This window comes from Penicillium arizonense (genome assembly GCF_001773325.1).
Source record: "Penicillium arizonense strain CBS 141311 chromosome Unknown PENARI_contig105, whole genome shotgun sequence".
Taxonomy (NCBI): Eukaryota; Fungi; Ascomycota; class Eurotiomycetes; order Eurotiales; family Aspergillaceae; genus Penicillium; species Penicillium arizonense.
In genome coordinates this window covers 1-15,198 of record NW_019173382.1, presented here as the reverse complement: position 1 = coordinate 15,198, position 15,198 = coordinate 1, and the positions used below count along the sequence as shown (strand labels likewise).

The 15,198-nt window shown below is 47.0% G+C and overlaps 6 protein-coding genes across 6 annotated transcripts; 5 read left to right on the top strand and 1 right to left on the bottom strand.

Annotated features, from left to right (window-relative positions):
* The first annotated feature begins 33 nt into the window (after positions 1–33).
* PENARI_c105G04832 (uncharacterized protein) lies at positions 34–612 on the top strand. Its single transcript, XM_022637863.1, has one exon. The coding sequence runs from the start codon at positions 46–48 to the stop codon at positions 271–273; it is 228 nt and encodes a 75-aa protein (XP_022482279.1). The 5' UTR covers positions 34–45; the 3' UTR covers positions 274–612.
* A 4,985-nt stretch (positions 613–5,597) lies between these two features.
* Positions 5,598–5,930, top strand: PENARI_c105G07261 (uncharacterized protein; the record flags this gene model as incomplete). Its single annotated transcript, XM_022637864.1, has 1 exon — positions 5,598–5,930. One exon carries the CDS (start codon positions 5,598–5,600, stop codon positions 5,928–5,930), a length of 333 nt encoding a protein of 110 aa, XP_022482282.1.
* A 662-nt stretch (positions 5,931–6,592) lies between these two features.
* Positions 6,593–7,078, top strand: PENARI_c105G00331 (uncharacterized protein; the record flags this gene model as incomplete). Its single annotated transcript, XM_022637861.1, has 1 exon — positions 6,593–7,078. The coding sequence occupies one exon, from the start codon at positions 6,593–6,595 to the stop codon at positions 7,076–7,078; it is 486 nt and encodes a 161-aa protein (XP_022482281.1).
* Positions 7,079–8,535: 1,457 nt separating this feature from the next.
* On the top strand, positions 8,536–9,364 carry PENARI_c105G09070 (uncharacterized protein; the record flags this gene model as incomplete). Its single annotated transcript, XM_022637866.1, has 2 exons — positions 8,536–8,697; positions 8,798–9,364. 2 exons carry the CDS (start codon positions 8,536–8,538, stop codon positions 9,362–9,364), a joined length of 729 nt encoding a protein of 242 aa, XP_022482283.1.
* A 1,278-nt stretch (positions 9,365–10,642) lies between these two features.
* PENARI_c105G08440 (uncharacterized protein) lies at positions 10,643–11,279 on the bottom strand (the record flags this gene model as incomplete). Its single annotated transcript, XM_022637865.1, has 3 exons — positions 10,643–10,823; positions 10,877–10,894; positions 10,951–11,279. The coding sequence occupies 3 exons, from the start codon at positions 11,277–11,279 to the stop codon at positions 10,643–10,645; spliced, it is 528 nt and encodes a 175-aa protein (XP_022482280.1).
* A 1,156-nt stretch (positions 11,280–12,435) lies between these two features.
* PENARI_c105G02809 (uncharacterized protein) lies at positions 12,436–12,848 on the top strand (the record flags this gene model as incomplete). Its single annotated transcript, XM_022637862.1, has 2 exons — positions 12,436–12,474; positions 12,642–12,848. The coding sequence occupies 2 exons, from the start codon at positions 12,436–12,438 to the stop codon at positions 12,846–12,848; spliced, it is 246 nt and encodes an 81-aa protein (XP_022482278.1).
* Between the last annotated feature and the right edge of the window lie 2,350 nt (positions 12,849–15,198).

Genomic DNA, 15,198 nt, shown 5'->3' with positions numbered 1-15,198 from the left:
TATTTTTGATTTTCCATTTTCCTTCAACTCAAGAGTCGATCCCATATGCCCTGGCAGTCATCGCCTTTGGTGGCGGAATCGCTTTGTGGCATCTATTTGTTGTCATCCAGAATGGTTTCCGTGTGCTCCACAACAAAACAAAGACAAAAGAGCAAGTCTCATTGTGGTTTGTTGGTCTGTTCCTCATTTGGACCGCTGCTCTTCCGACGGTCGCGTTTCTCTTTCCAGCCCAACCATTGCTACAACTTGGATACGCATCAGCCTTCACCGTAATCGTTGTTGGAAGCCTCCCTGACGGCTACCTCAAAGATAACACGGTATCCTTCCGTGGTCGATTCTGCCAGTATGCGCCAGTGGGCCTATTGGCGTTGGTGCCCACCATTCACGCATTGGCCGCACCGCTCCACGCTCCTTCCCCACTGGTCGCTGCATTCGGTCGACTGCTGCTCATCAATCTCTTCGGCTGTGCTTTATACATTTGTCGTCCTCTTGAGAGAATTGGAATAGTGCGGTTTTGGCAGCCCAGTCTACACGGCATGTACTTGGTTTTAACATACAGCCTCGTGGAGTATTCCAAAGTAGTCATGCAGGTAGCGATCCCCTACATGTCTTGATACCAAGAGGAGGGCGGTAGTCAGAAGCGATTGCCAGACCCAAGAGACTATCACGTGAAACGCCATGTCCTGTGTTCTGTTATTGCTGTTACGGCCAGTGAACTGTCTAGGTGAACTACTTGACATTCAACTGCATAACTGAATCACCAATGGGATGTGCATAAAGATTCGCATACTGTTTTTATTTTGATTCTTGCGTCTATTTTATGTCGTTTACATTCGTTCTAGCAGTGCTGCATGTAATCATGAAGCAAGGAGAACCCTTATCAATTATAGTTGTACTTTCGGAGCAGACTGAAACCATATCTAAAATAGCGAAAGTATTTCCGTCATGTCTATCACCAAGACAACCTTGTAGGGCTCCTCTTTGCACGCCGCATGTGGTAAAGCACGGGAACTTAATACCAATGCGCTCTAATCCACTGCTCGTTCAATAGACAGAGATAGAAAGAGAAAACCCTCTAAGGTTACTGTAAGTACGAATATCTTTGTTGTTCTAATTCCAACCGAAAACTATTTCTGGCATACAATGATCCAAATTACATCTGTAGCCAAGAGATATGATTCCAAGGCAACAGGAACTCAGTCGAGACAGGCAAAATACATACCCATAAGCTACTAGAGCTAATATCTAGGATCTAGTTTCTTTCTGTATCGGTGTTTGAGTCGTCTTCAGAAAGGGAATACGTGCATAACTATTACAAGCCTTCCCAAAGATAGAGCGTTGTTCCATCCAAGCTTGCGAGATTTCCAAGCATTTTGTACGCAACGCGCAAGTTTCTACAGTTCCGATGACAGGCCCAAAGGGATTATGTGGGCGGCCAGCGATATGGTCAGATCTCGTGATTTGTAAGATTGCTGTATATATTCACCACCGTATCGCATTCCGTCGACATTGAAAAGGCGAAATGCACTTGCAATCGGCCATTTTGAAGCGATGACTGACTGCACCCATTTCTAGTAAAGTGGAATGTGAATGTTCGCAGGTAGTCTCATATCAGCAAGGGCGAGAATGAGCAGGTGCGATACTAATTGGCTCAGCAATATGTTCCAGGCTTTCAAGCGGGACTTGCTCTCGAGCGTGGAAGGAAAGCAGAATGTTACCGCGAACCATTAATTGAAGACCTCAGTTCTTCCGCGATGCCATAAAGTTGAGATAAAGGTAGAAAGTCGAGTATGCGATCCGTCGAGAAGACTTTGGAACCAGATGAAGAGCTCCTGGGATCTATACATTCATGACTAGGCAATTGTTGGTTTGGCTATATAAACCTCCATCTCTAATCCCAAGATGTGTCTGCTGCTAAGAAATCATAGCCATGATTTCGGAAGACATTATCAAATCTGTTTTAGTGACTATTCTTCTACTTCTGAACGTTGGAAGACTGTCTATTTTCTACTGTATTCCATTCAAGTGGCGGTGGCACAAGTTCGACTTGGCTTTGTGTGCCCTCTCATGTGTTCCCTTTGCTATTCTTACGGGGCTGTTCTGGAGTAAAAGATTTCCAAGATGGAGCCAAGTGCTCTTTTGGGTTACTCCGTTATTCCCACCGCTACAAGCAGTAGGTCTTCATTGCATGGAATGAGCGAGGCCTACTGTCGGCTAACGGTACCACAGTACCTTCATGTAATTTTTCATCAGCGTGAAAATATATTCACCCCTCGATTTCTACGCATGGTGTACCCTGCTTTCGCCGTGTTTTCCGCGCTGGCTAAGGTAGCGTTGTCTCTCGCTGGAACCTTCCTCCTGAGCTCCGTCCATCCGGGTGGCCTCTTTGTTCTCTTTGTGGACTATGTGGTTGTAGCTGCATGGTTCTGGTTGATGGTTCGACATTCAACCTTAGCCCGACCTAAGCTGCAATACATCTCATGCTATCTCTCTGTAATGGCACTTCTTTTACTTGTGGTTGCCATCATAGGTACGCTAGGCAAAATATGGATGATTGCACTCGAGGTAATTACAATTTCCCACATTATGTCCACAATACTGACACTCAAGAGATCGAGCTTTTCATCATCGCTATCTCGACTTCTTCCTTGCAGTCAGCCGCGTGGGCCGCATAAATGTACCCTTGGGTACCTCCAAACTCCCTACGATACGTGGATACCATGTGAAAAGGCACTCTGGACTCTGTACTGTCTATAACGGTAGAAAATGTTTACAACGGAGATGTGGCAGATTGTCTGAAAGCTCACTCTGGTCATTAGTTAGAGAAAATTATAATTTAGCTGTTCGTTAGCTCGGAGGCTACTTTAGAGTGCCAACTGGTCGAAGTCTACTGATTACATGTAGCATAAAATGCTCTTAATCAAGTTGGAGATACATGCGCAGAGTTCTAGTTTCTTGGATTGGGGGAAGGTTTTGGTTTAGGCCGTTTTTAATCCACCTTCCAATATTTTAAAGGTTGTTAGACATAGTACATATATCCTGCAAGCAAGCCGCTATCAAATCGCAATCAACTTCTGTTACTAGATTCCGGGTTTTCCAGTTCCCAATCCCCAACCGTTCTCATGTCCTACAAGAGATGCTGAGATGTGCTTTTTTATAAAGCATTGACCACGAAAGCAAAGCAACAATCCTGTTACCTACTGGCCGTTTTGCGTATACAGGATGGATCGAAATTAGTTTCACCACTTACACAGAGATTCTTTCTCGAATCCTCTTTCGAAACACGCTATACCTATTACAGTTACTCTTCCCCCAAACCCCTTTCTTGGCAGTAATCTAGTACGGGGGTTAATAACAGTATAAAAATAGGTTCTGTATCAGGCCTGTATGATTCTAAGAACGTTGACTCTGCAAAGAGGCCAAATCGAACGATAGCATGTATTGGTGGTCCTTTGCCGAGCACTGTAGGATAAGCCGCCAACCGCTGTAGCGAGGCTTAAGGTTAAGCAGGTTCGCAAATAACCTCCGATATAGCTTGCCTAAAGATCGCACCATCTGTTTCTTTTCCTAGACGCGGAATCAAGATATAGGGGTTTGTTTTGCGAGAGAATGCTGGGTTCATCCATCCACCTTGCTCTTTAAAGCTCTCATCAAACCCATCGACAGGGACCGAACCCAAACGACCCCACTTCCGAGTAATCCCGTCTGGAGGCTGAAAGTCTATTGAATCGAATTCAATCTCATAATAGCGGTTCTCCCCTGCCACCTTCCCTGCCACCATGTATATCTTTGCGCCTTCTTCTCGGGCGACATAAATTCTTTCACACAACCTCTGGTCCTGCGATATTTTCTTCAGACAGGTCTCGGCGACAACCCCCCACCCTCTCGGGGTGGGGGGTTGTCCCGTGACACGGCTAATGTAATACGGAGTCATTTACATCTCCAATTGGCCGGATACAGTACAGATCGTGACAGATTCGGATAAGAATCTATGTGAATCAAGTGGTGAAACTGATTTCGATCTATGCTGTATCAGAACCTTACATTGCTTCTCAAAACATCCTATCTTCTACGTAGAGGCTCAATATCTAGGCTGTGTCGTTCGAACTTTGAAATCTGCATTCTCATACCTAGTTGCCTGTGAAAGATTCCCACCTATTCAACGATACAAGGAAGAGAGTAGATATTGCGATATGCCACCTGCTGAGCCTCCATGGTCGACTTGAAATTGTCCGACCTAGTAACGTCTATGGGGCTTAGGGCGAAGTCGTTGCATCCAATCCAGTCGTGTTGCCTCTCGCTCAGAAACTGCTCGTTTCTTGCGCGTGTCCTTGTTGTTGCCATTTCTTGGGAACCTGCCAGACGACCGTGGAAGTAGCGAGACAGGTGGAACATGATATCGACAATGAACGCTCGTTCGCATTGCCTTTGCTCGCGAAGATTTCAAGCTCGGCGAGTCCGTGCAGACGTTGCCACCGGCATAGGTACCATGGCGAGTGGTCATCTTTGTGAATGGAGGCTTGGAGTCACACTGTAGTTGCACCATGTCGCGATAGGTCGCTAGTCTTGGACAGAGAGACAGGCGAGTTGTTGGGGCCATTTCTATCAGGATGATCGCGTGCCGAACGGGACATTCAGGTGGCTTGACTTGACCCTTTTATATGTTTTCTAGACGAAATGAAATTCCCGTGGAATATGCGATCAAACCTAACTCTCTACTCAATGCATCATTTTTTTGACCCTGTATCAAGCCATTCCGGCTTTCACAGCCCATATCTAAGGGCAGAAATGCGCAGCATCGTGAGGCCTACCAAACAGAGTCCTGTGTTTTGCGAACAAGATGTTATAATTGAAGGTATTTCACGAATAAATTCAGGGTCGCAGTATTTGTGCGCGACTCACGCAACCAGCACTATGAGGGCTCGGGGAGTGAAAGCTTTACGGGACTTTCAACTGATTCTCAACGCTGAAATCATCACAAGATGTATTTCATCCAATGAAAATCCACACTCCGAAAGTGGGCCACCCCTACCCATAGGCACCACTTTCTACCTGAGCAAAGAACGAATCATCGATCCTACATTAACTTGGTATCTAGTGCAAGTTTATTTCTTTTTCATTATTTTATATAATCCCACGGAAATTTTCCCGGAATTCTTTGAATGACCAAAGTACACTACAAGGTCTAAAAGCAGCAATCAAAAGCGCTTCCAACTGAGAAAACAATGTCGAGAAGCCTTAGCGGCTCATATATGTATTTACCAACCCCTTCTGCTGCCCACACAAGCTGATATGCCTAGTTAACCGACTTCACCTCGTCGTCCCTCCCGAACGAGTCCGTCTTCAACCGCGGCCCGAAGATGGATACGCTTGGTCTGTCACGAACACGAATGCTGCTTTGCTCAAATCAAGCCTAAGTAGTGCCACGATAAACCTTTACCAGAAAATATTGAAGGAGCTTGGTTCCTCACTCGAAGCTGTCAATCCGCATTCCAATACATGCGGCTTTCCAAAGGAGGTGAGCCCGTTGCTAGATGTCTCCATTTGTATAGCCCTTCTGACGGAGCATAAAGACCCAGGGTTTCCGTGAAGGAATAATGGATGGTTCTTTCACGGCAGAGATATGCGAGCTTAAGTCTGCTAACGGCCGCATCGAAATGGAATTGGAACGCACTCGTTCTCGGCTAGATGATTGTCTTCGCGAAAGTAATACGCTCCGGGCTGAAGCCAACCACCTCCGCCACGATAGACAGATTCTTGAGTCGGAAAACGAGATGCTGCGTGATAAGCTGGTAGAGACAGGAAGGGGCATCGCTGGAGCAATGCAGACACTGGGTTCGCTGCAATTAGAGGGAACGGACATCGCACTTGATGACAACGACAGCCAATCATCAGCCTTTGGCAGCCATGCAGCATCAGGCGAGATCTAAAATTGACAGAAAAGTACAAGGCTGAAGCAGCCGGAGAAAGCTGAGAGCCCACTTCTAGTCCTCATGTTGCGGATCGCAAAGGGTGTATATGGCCAGTGATAAGCGCCAATAGTTGGTACCCAGATTTCCAGATTCAGGCTGGCGCACAACTTCTAGCAATGCATATGTATGAAAAGGTTCTGAGCGAGAGATACTAGCAAAGTGGATACAAAGAGCTTGAGCAGGGTGGTTGAGAAACATAGTGTATCAAAATAGTAGAGCTAAAGTCGAAATTGGCTTCCATGTTTTACCCAGAGTAACTCTCTCGAACCCTAATGCCAAGGATGTGATGAAACAGCCTAGTCCAAACCTAGCTAGTTTGTAGATCATGCTCTCGCAATGGAATGGAAATGTAATTTACGTGACAAGTCGATACGCCCCGCCGGGGCGCACTTGATCCCCGGAGCCATGGCCAGTTGATGTGGCCTTACCGCGTACCAGCTTCTCAAGGTCACGTGTAATCCTTCTTAAATATGGTTCACCCCGGCCTCAGCTGTCTGCAAAGAAACGAAACCTTTTTCCTGCCTGTTAATATCACACAACTTTCCCATAGCTCGTTGAGCCAAAAATATCAGAAATCGAGAGGAATCTGTTTTGACCGCTAAAATACGAAAACTTTGGAAATGCCGCCATCAGGAGACACGCACATCCACGATCCTCTTCCATATCTCTCTCAGCCCGGTCAAATTTTCAAGATTTACAATTTCCGTGATACATGTATACCGGACCTTCTCGGTGAAAGATCTACTCAGATCTTCTCCGAGACCTGCCTTGAACGAGAGCAGGCTCAAAATCGTTTGATGAAAATAGCGCTGGATAAGAATCTTCAAAAAGATATTTGGGTTGCCCTGGACGAAGGCTCCGAGATTTTCATGGTGGCCGAGAAGAACCGCTATTATCAAATTAAGTTCACAGAGAAACAGCTTCCACGCGATATACAGTGGACGTACAGTGATGATCTCAAAGTGATTCTCATTGATAGCCTGGACGAGAGTGACCGAAAGCAAGGTGGATGGTTGAATCCACCCCCCGTCAGAGGCGGACAACCAATGATCTTAATTCCATGTCTTGGGGAGAAATTTCGACGATGCGATATTCTTGAATCATAATCCATCAGTACAGCGCGCTCGGAATTGGGTTCAGCATCATTCAAGTGGAATACTTATGCGTGTGGTTTCGAGGCTTTTACTACGTCGATTCGGTCCCACGAACTTAAGATGTTTTGTTTAAACATACTATTTTGATACTGCTTTGCACGAATGAACAATGTTTATAATCGAAAAATTTGATAAATTGGTAATCTAATAGTCGATCCATCAGCTAGTTTATATCAAAACTTCACTTTCTTCGGCTTTTAACGTCCTTTGCCAAGCCTCTTCAGACTCACAAAGAAATACTTTTGCCGTCCTGGGAACACGTCCTAAAGTTCGTATGAGGCCTACGGCTATCCTGAGGCCCCTGAACACGATCATAGTATTGAGAGCTTTTTCTTGGGGGCATGAGCAGTCTGGGATTATTGGAACACATGATTACGAAGATCGTGCGGTATTAGTATTGTCAAATATTTTACAGTATCACACAGATATGCAGGGATGGTCTATAAGCTAGCTGAATCCGGAATAGGCAGTTTCACCATCGCCTTGGCGGTAGGGTTTGAAATAGTTTCTCTGTGTAAAACATGGAAGCCAATTTCGAATTTAGCTGTACTAAGAATTCCTGCAAATAATATTTCTGGAGGGTGGATTTGCTGCGTTTCAACTTCAAAGTGACTCTTTCTTCTGCACTAGATGGGCTGGATCCCCTACATGGACACACGTACTAAAAGCGAAGCATAACAGTCTAAAGATGGCGCGACCCACGTAAACTAGGAATTATGGTTATGATAGCATTTAAAATACACAACCGTATTAGGAATCGGCCTATACTGGCTGAAAACCTGAGTTATTTCGTCCTGAATCCAAGTCTTATTCCAAAAACTCACTGGAATGTATCAATCGTAGTGATTACTCTAGGCGTAAAAAATCGACTTCGCAGCCTATCGTCCGAACCCTCATTAAACCATATAAACTGGCCTAGTGATCACACAATTTGGACGACACATTGCTTAGTCGTTGTCTGGGTTCCATTGTACTCTTGGTTCTTGTTGAGCCTGTCGCTTGAACTGAATTTATTCACTAAAGTACAACGTAATTCATGCGTGATATTACTTGTAATAATATGAGGCTGGCCTGTTCATGCTGTCAAAATGTAGTGTGCATCCACATGCATCTTTGTGCGGGCTACTTGCTCGCATCCCCGACGGTACAATCGAAGGGCAGATGTTTAGTGCGTCGCGCTAACGCTCCACGGACTACGGCATTTAAAGTAGTCCTCAATCTTTTGAGTTCGTGAATCCCGTCCCGACGCACCTGCTCTGTAGGAGCCCTGCTCTGTTTCAGATCTTACGCTTAGGCCTCTCCCTATTCCTATATAATGCCAGATTCTCGGCAGGACATTGCTGATACTTTTCTCATCCCTTCTGTGCCTCGTTGATTCACTGTTGAGTGAGGGAAACAGAAGTTCGACCATGGCCAAGAATCCCAAGCCTCCTCAGGATGACGCAGACCTCAGGTCTGACGGAGTACAGCGGCGTGCTGCACCATCATTTTATTCCGTTTGTTCTACTGGTTCTGAGACCAAGGATAGACGAAAGTCACGCAAACCAGACACGAAATCACACAGAGATTCGGTATGCCAATGCTCACCTTTTTGGATCGTACTACGCTATGGCCAGAACAGCCCCGGTGGCATCCCTTTTATTTCAATGTACTCTTTACTGACCATGCTAGAAATCCTCCATTACGAAGAAGCCCAAAAAGAAAAACGACAAAGCGACGCATAGAAAGTGTCTCCGGGTGATGAGCAGTATTGAGGAGGAGTTCCAAGAGGTGCTTGAGCAGAGAGATGGAGAGAACCACGACCTTTCTCAGTTGCTGGACCAGATCAATGCCGAGAAAGCGCAAAAGTCTTCGGAATTGCAAATCGCTGTCACGGCAAGGGATACTGCATTAGCCGAGCAGCAGAAGCTCCAGCGTGAGATTTGCCAATTGCAGCAGCAGGTGGAATCCACGAACAGCGCTCTGCAAGATCAGGTCCCGTGGAATGATATACAGCTGGTGTTGGATCAGGCACACGCAGAGCTGGTATCTGCGACCACTCGATTCTGGAGCACGATCGACGCCTTCCAGAACAGACGACTGGCATCCTATTTGCCAGGCTCCGGAATGATCCAGGCAGAATGGCCCGATCAGGGCGGCGCGGGTCCCCTTGGCCACGATATGCTCCCCAGCATCTCCCAATCGAACAATGACAATGTCTCGCTTGGTACTCAACATGAACTACCTACCACCAACTAAGATGAGCCCTTCGTCTCACAATTGGGGTGCGTTGATCTGGCTAGATCCTAATGATGGAGTGAGCTAGCTTCTATGTATGGAAAAGACCGAAACTCTTACTAGTCATGTCTTTCCTTCAGACGACTGGCTTTTTAATGTAGCCGACGTGCAGATAGTTCATGAAGAAGCATTTCGCCACATTCTTATTATACATGTAGCGTGCCAAACTGTATATTGTCAATTCTGTTAATTGCCCTGAAGGGGAGGGCTATGTGCTTTTGTCTAATAGATGCGAGAACGGGCGGCTCGAGGCAGTATTCGGTGCAGGTTAGCGGCAGAGTCCACCACAACCTCCACGGTCAATTTATTATGCCATAAATAAATGTAAGGGTAGATTGGACTCATACTTATGGCGAGACAGCCCTAGAGTATTCGACATCACACCACTCCAGGCCGAGACGCCCGGATACGCTCTGGATGAGAGAAAAGGCCCTGCCACGCTGGCCTGTGGATTTCTTACACACGTGGGCTCCCATGCCGTAAAGGAAACGCACTTTCAATGCTCCGATCCGAATATTGCTAATACCTGTCCTATGGGTTTCGTGGAGAAGCCCGAGCTTCTCTTGCGCAGTATAGTCATTATTTCTTCTCGGCGTTCAGCCAAAGCTTGCCGTAGAATTCCTGTCCAATTCAATCACAAATAGCAGTTTATCGTTGAGTGATATATCGCAAATCGATAAATGTGGCACTACTGTGCGAGGATCAACCGCCAAGGATCGTACTTCAATAGCCACGACCAATTTTTGATCATTTGTTACATGTGTGCGATTCTTGAGCACTACTGAAGTTTTAGCTTTCTTGAAAATTTCCTCACTTATACAGACCGAGTACGAGCTTAGTGGGCCAGGCAATACAAATTAGCCGCAATGATGGAAATAATCAAATCTTTAATCTACTCGGTAAAATGTAGTGGCTCGCGCGACAATAGCCCGACGGTTCAAAAAAGCTATCTCGGCACAGTCCATATACCAGTCAATCTTTTCCGTCTGCACAGCTTAGGGAAGCACTGGTAAAATACGAACACCCCATGCAACGACAAACGGTCCATCGCTCGCCATGGAATCAGCTTGGTATTGAGTCAATCGAGACTTGTCCAGTGACCGTCCAATCCAGCATCGATGATGAGCGTGTCCATATTCTGTCAGTAGAGCTGGTGGTCATACTGCAAAACCAATACAGACTGATATATTACTCTGATTTACATGATTCGATACCCAAGTAAATCAAGCTTGAGTTGCATCACTGCTGCCGACGCAGGGATCGCCCGATCTTCTGGCCCTCTGTAGCTTTGTTTGAACCCTGCCTGGTCCCCTTCTGGATCTCACTTTCGACGATTGCCAATCGACCAAAAATGTCGGCCAGATCGTTCCGAATGGTTTCATTCCAGGTGGCCTGGTCATGCGACGAGCCCTCAATAGACCTGCTGAGACAGTTAGCGCTTTAAATTCTCACCCGGGATGGACAACAACTGACCTCATTCGAGTATCTAGTCTGGGTGTTGTTAGCAGGCCAATCGTAAATTATGACCTTGACGGGATTGTACTTACTCTGTCAGGCATTCCAGAGCAACCGAATTGCTATCGCCAGAAAGCTTAGTCTGCCTGCGTGGTTCCAAGTCCGTTTGGTGTTCAAACACAGACTTCCGCTGTCGTACAACTTCTTGCTCACTCTCCTCGGCCGAGGTGCTATTGTCCTGGTCGACAGAGTCATGTTCCTCCTGAAAGGATGAATCGTCCTCTGTGGTATCGCCTGTAGCGGATCTGGGTTGACTACCAGTATCCTCAGACTCAGAAGACGACAAGGACAATGCACGTTGCAATCGGCTTCGAAAGTTCTGTCGTCGAGGAGTGTGCGAGACTTTTCGAATTCCGCCCATACTTGCGTCTGAGGTACGCAGGGGTGACGAGTGGTCTTAGTTCTGATTTCCTGTGATAGGAGGAGGCGCTCCGGCTTTATAGCATGTTGTATTCCGGGGCCAGATTTGAGTGTTTACTTGCTCGTAATTGAGGAGGGGATTGCAAGCGCACGCATTTTTCAATCCTACCGTAGATATCTATTTCAAATACTGCACATTTTGAATAATGTCTCACTAAGAGGCGGGTCAGACAATATGGTACGATAGGCTCTGTTTCTTGTGTAGTCAGAGCCGTTTCTCCACATGGAATTTGCGTGTCGCTCGAACCTACCTTATAATAAAATGCCTACATTCTAGAGTGAGAGTTGCTTTCGCTCGAGGTCAACATGCCATTGGGAGCTTTCGCTCGGGAATATATGATCCGCTCCTTCTACATGTAAGAGCCGTCGCATCTTTGTGAATAACATCCCGTCAGTAACTACGATTCATAGTCCAACCAATCTCTCGAAGAAGTCCACTCCGGCGATTAAAGCGACGGGCATTACTTTTTGTGGATGTATTCCTGAGTCATGCGATACAGCATGCTCTGCTGCTGATATAGTTTAGGTGCGATCGGAGTCCAACTAGCCATCTAGAACCAGAACTGGTAAAGACACTCTCCACTATCGCCGCTCAGGACCAGGTGGTATTCGCACAGGGGTGCTCTAATCCACATCCGGCCCTAGCAGGCATCCGCTGGAATTCCACCTCAAGCAAATATGGCATAAGGGCTTATTAGGGGTAGGAAATAAAGTATAGGCTGTACGGGATATTCAGAGGTCCTACAACCCGAGGGCTCTTGTGGTGCTGTTATAGACATCAAACCCACCTTCACGGGGAATTGCTCGAACGGTGATATGCCAGATATCGTCCGGACGCGATGGGTTTGCGGAAACATCATCAATGCTCAAATGACAGTAAACTCAGGAGGTAGAGAAGTCGGTGGTTTGCTGGCAAAACCTGCTTGCGCCGCCAATTGCGATATGCTAGACAACGGTCCCACTGGACAAAGGATACACGATAAATGACTCACCTGGAGCTGCAGTGACTTTCAACGTACATGCTTTGGACATAGTGCTTGGGCTTGGAGAGAAAAAAAGAAGGCTTAGGAGCCAAATTGATCAACTTTCTGTCCAACATGGAGCATACAAACACTCCTAATAGCATGCAGGTCCGTGTATGTCCGAATGGTTCGTATAAGTCGACAAGCTGAGCAACACAGAGAGGGGAGAGGGATCAGGTGGGACCGTATCAGACGGTGCTTCTTGGGTCATGGGCCCTATCTTTGGTTCGGCTGTCCTCGGTCTTGTCCACTTGATTTGAAGCTGAGACGGTTATTGTTAGTTTATTCGGCTAGAAATGACGGGACTTTCGCCTCACCTTCTCCTTGCACGCAAACTTAAACTAGCAACCTGGCCGTCTGCGAAAGTACGGCTCAAGCAAGACGAAACATCGGCTCCTCAGGCTCGAGAGACCCAGACGCCATCCAAGGACAACGATGGTCACCCACTGGACGCCGGGGATCCGAGCCGCAAGCAGGCTATCCTATGAGGGTGTTCGAATGCCGAGAGACAGACACTGCTATACGCTCCATTGGGTCTTGCATCAGGTAGGCATACCAACGCATGATCTGATGAACTAAATCCACTGGGAGAAAGTCGAGGTAGCGATCATCGATGCCACCAGTAGTCATGTGGAAGAAACAGAGTATACGATGGTCTTGGTGCAGGGGAGGTCTAGCAGACAAGACATTTGCTCGCTTCGCATTCATGTGTGAGAATCTGAGGGTGTCTCCTGTTGTGAGATCCGAGTCAGCAAGTGTTGATCCAGTTGGACGAGGTGTCGTGCTTTACGTTGTTCATGAAGAAACCCCCAAGTGTACGCTTGAAGCAGATGATAAACAAGAATCGTGATCATACCAGCTTACCAACTAGATTACTGCCAATTCTCTTCTGCAATGCAGTCATCAATATGCCATGTTGTATCCAGTTCGTCGCACTCTCCGGCTGTCGCTTCGAGAAACCGCGCTGGATGCACCGGGCAAGCTTACAAGACGGCAAAGGCGCGTGACGAGCCCGCTTTTGACAAGGAATTGTACAGTCGTATAGGGAGACTGCTTCGTGTAGACGCCGAGAGGTTGAGGCTCTGTTGTTGAGGATGTGAAGGCGGTGAGGAGGAGGGCGGAAGACGCAATGGAGCGCGTCGTAGTGGCCCTTGGTCTTATCTGACTCAGCGGGAATAGGTTACTCGCCTCAAAGAGTCTTCGCTGTTGGCGATGGGCTGCTCCTCCAACGGCATGAAATGTCAGTGGTGTTTGTGTTTTGGGGCACAGACTTGGCACCAATCATCGGACCCGGCGCAACAGGAGGCGCGATATTCCACTCACCTCATCGTGGACAACGAACGTCTGGAGCTTACACGTCCTGTTGTTGGCCCGCGGCCTTGGTTTGAAATGGTCCACATAGGTAACGCTGCATGATTTGAAGTGGCAAGACCAGAAATGGTATATAAGCCATGGTTTTGCGTGGAGCACTGACGAGGTGCTGGTTCGGACTCACTTTGGTGCGCTGTCAACGGTTTCCTGTCCATCATTAGCTTGTTGGTCGGCGAGACAATGCATGACTTACATGTTTCAAAAAAGACACAGGAAAGGGCTCCCCGGCTGGAGTATGTTGGACGGAATGCATGCATCTTTGTTTCGCATCGTCTTTGGAGTCAGCTGAATTTGGACAGTATCGTGCTGAGACTTACATACCTGTATGGAAAGCGCTCTTTTGCATCAGGGATATTCAGGGACGGGACAGTGAGTCCGCTGCTATGGTGGACAGATGTTCGCATAGATACTTTGGCCATCTAACCCAAATCTGCTTCTTTGATCGGCTGGCATGGGTGACATAGCGGACCTGGTGTGAATCACTTTCTCACAAGTACTTTCTAGCTTGTCGGCCCACGATGTATTCATAGATGTCAGTACAGTGGAAATTCCAGTAGGGTAAAAGGGAAGACTTATCAGGTGCCTCAAACCGAAGACCTGCTCGACTTGCGCGGCAAGTGACAGTGTTGTGGAACAAATTGCTGGGGGAGAGGGCGTATTTATAGGCTCTCGGCACCTGTCGCGTATCTGCTCTGCTAGGGAGCAAACGTTGGACACGATGCCTATCCTAAGTGAGGTCTGTTGCAACCTATGCCTTCGTTCTACCGCAACTATTTGCAGCGAAATTCTGGTGTCATCTTAGATGCCCAGCGGAAAAAAAAGCTAGAGTTGTGTTGTGAATGAGTCAAAGTGAGTCGGTTAAGAAACGTTGGCTCACAGTTGAATCTATGGTCCTAATACTGAGGCAATGGAAGCTGTTCATTCTTTGATTTTACCGAGAGCGCTCACATTTTCATCTAAGGAAGATGGAAATTTTCTGGCCTCGCTCGAGTGTTGATTGTCTGGATTGTGTGTGGTTCTGTCCGTCTAGGCTGCGGAAAGCGTCAGGCCGCGGTCGCGCGGGCGCGGTACTCAACCCGTCAACCCGTTGAAGCTTGGCCGTCCTTGTTGACGGGAGTCAACTTTTGAACTTATGACCGGTGTTGAAATACGTTGTTCTTTGCGTTTCTTTTCAATCCTCTAATTTTGTTCTTACTTCTGGGATTTCTGAGCTCCCCAACGAATGTGGAAAAAGCGTTGTGATTGAATATATATCCTGACCGTTCATCACCAGTGAGACACTAATATGAGGCACATTCATCAACCATCAACACCACGAGACTGATCACCAGCACCATCATTAAACGGACTGCAAACAGAGTGCTGAGATTGAAAAGCTGACTACGCTGATTGACTTTCATGGTGAAAATGAGACTGAGTACCTAGCCACCGATGTCTTCTAGTCTATAAAAGCCTCCAAGAATTAAT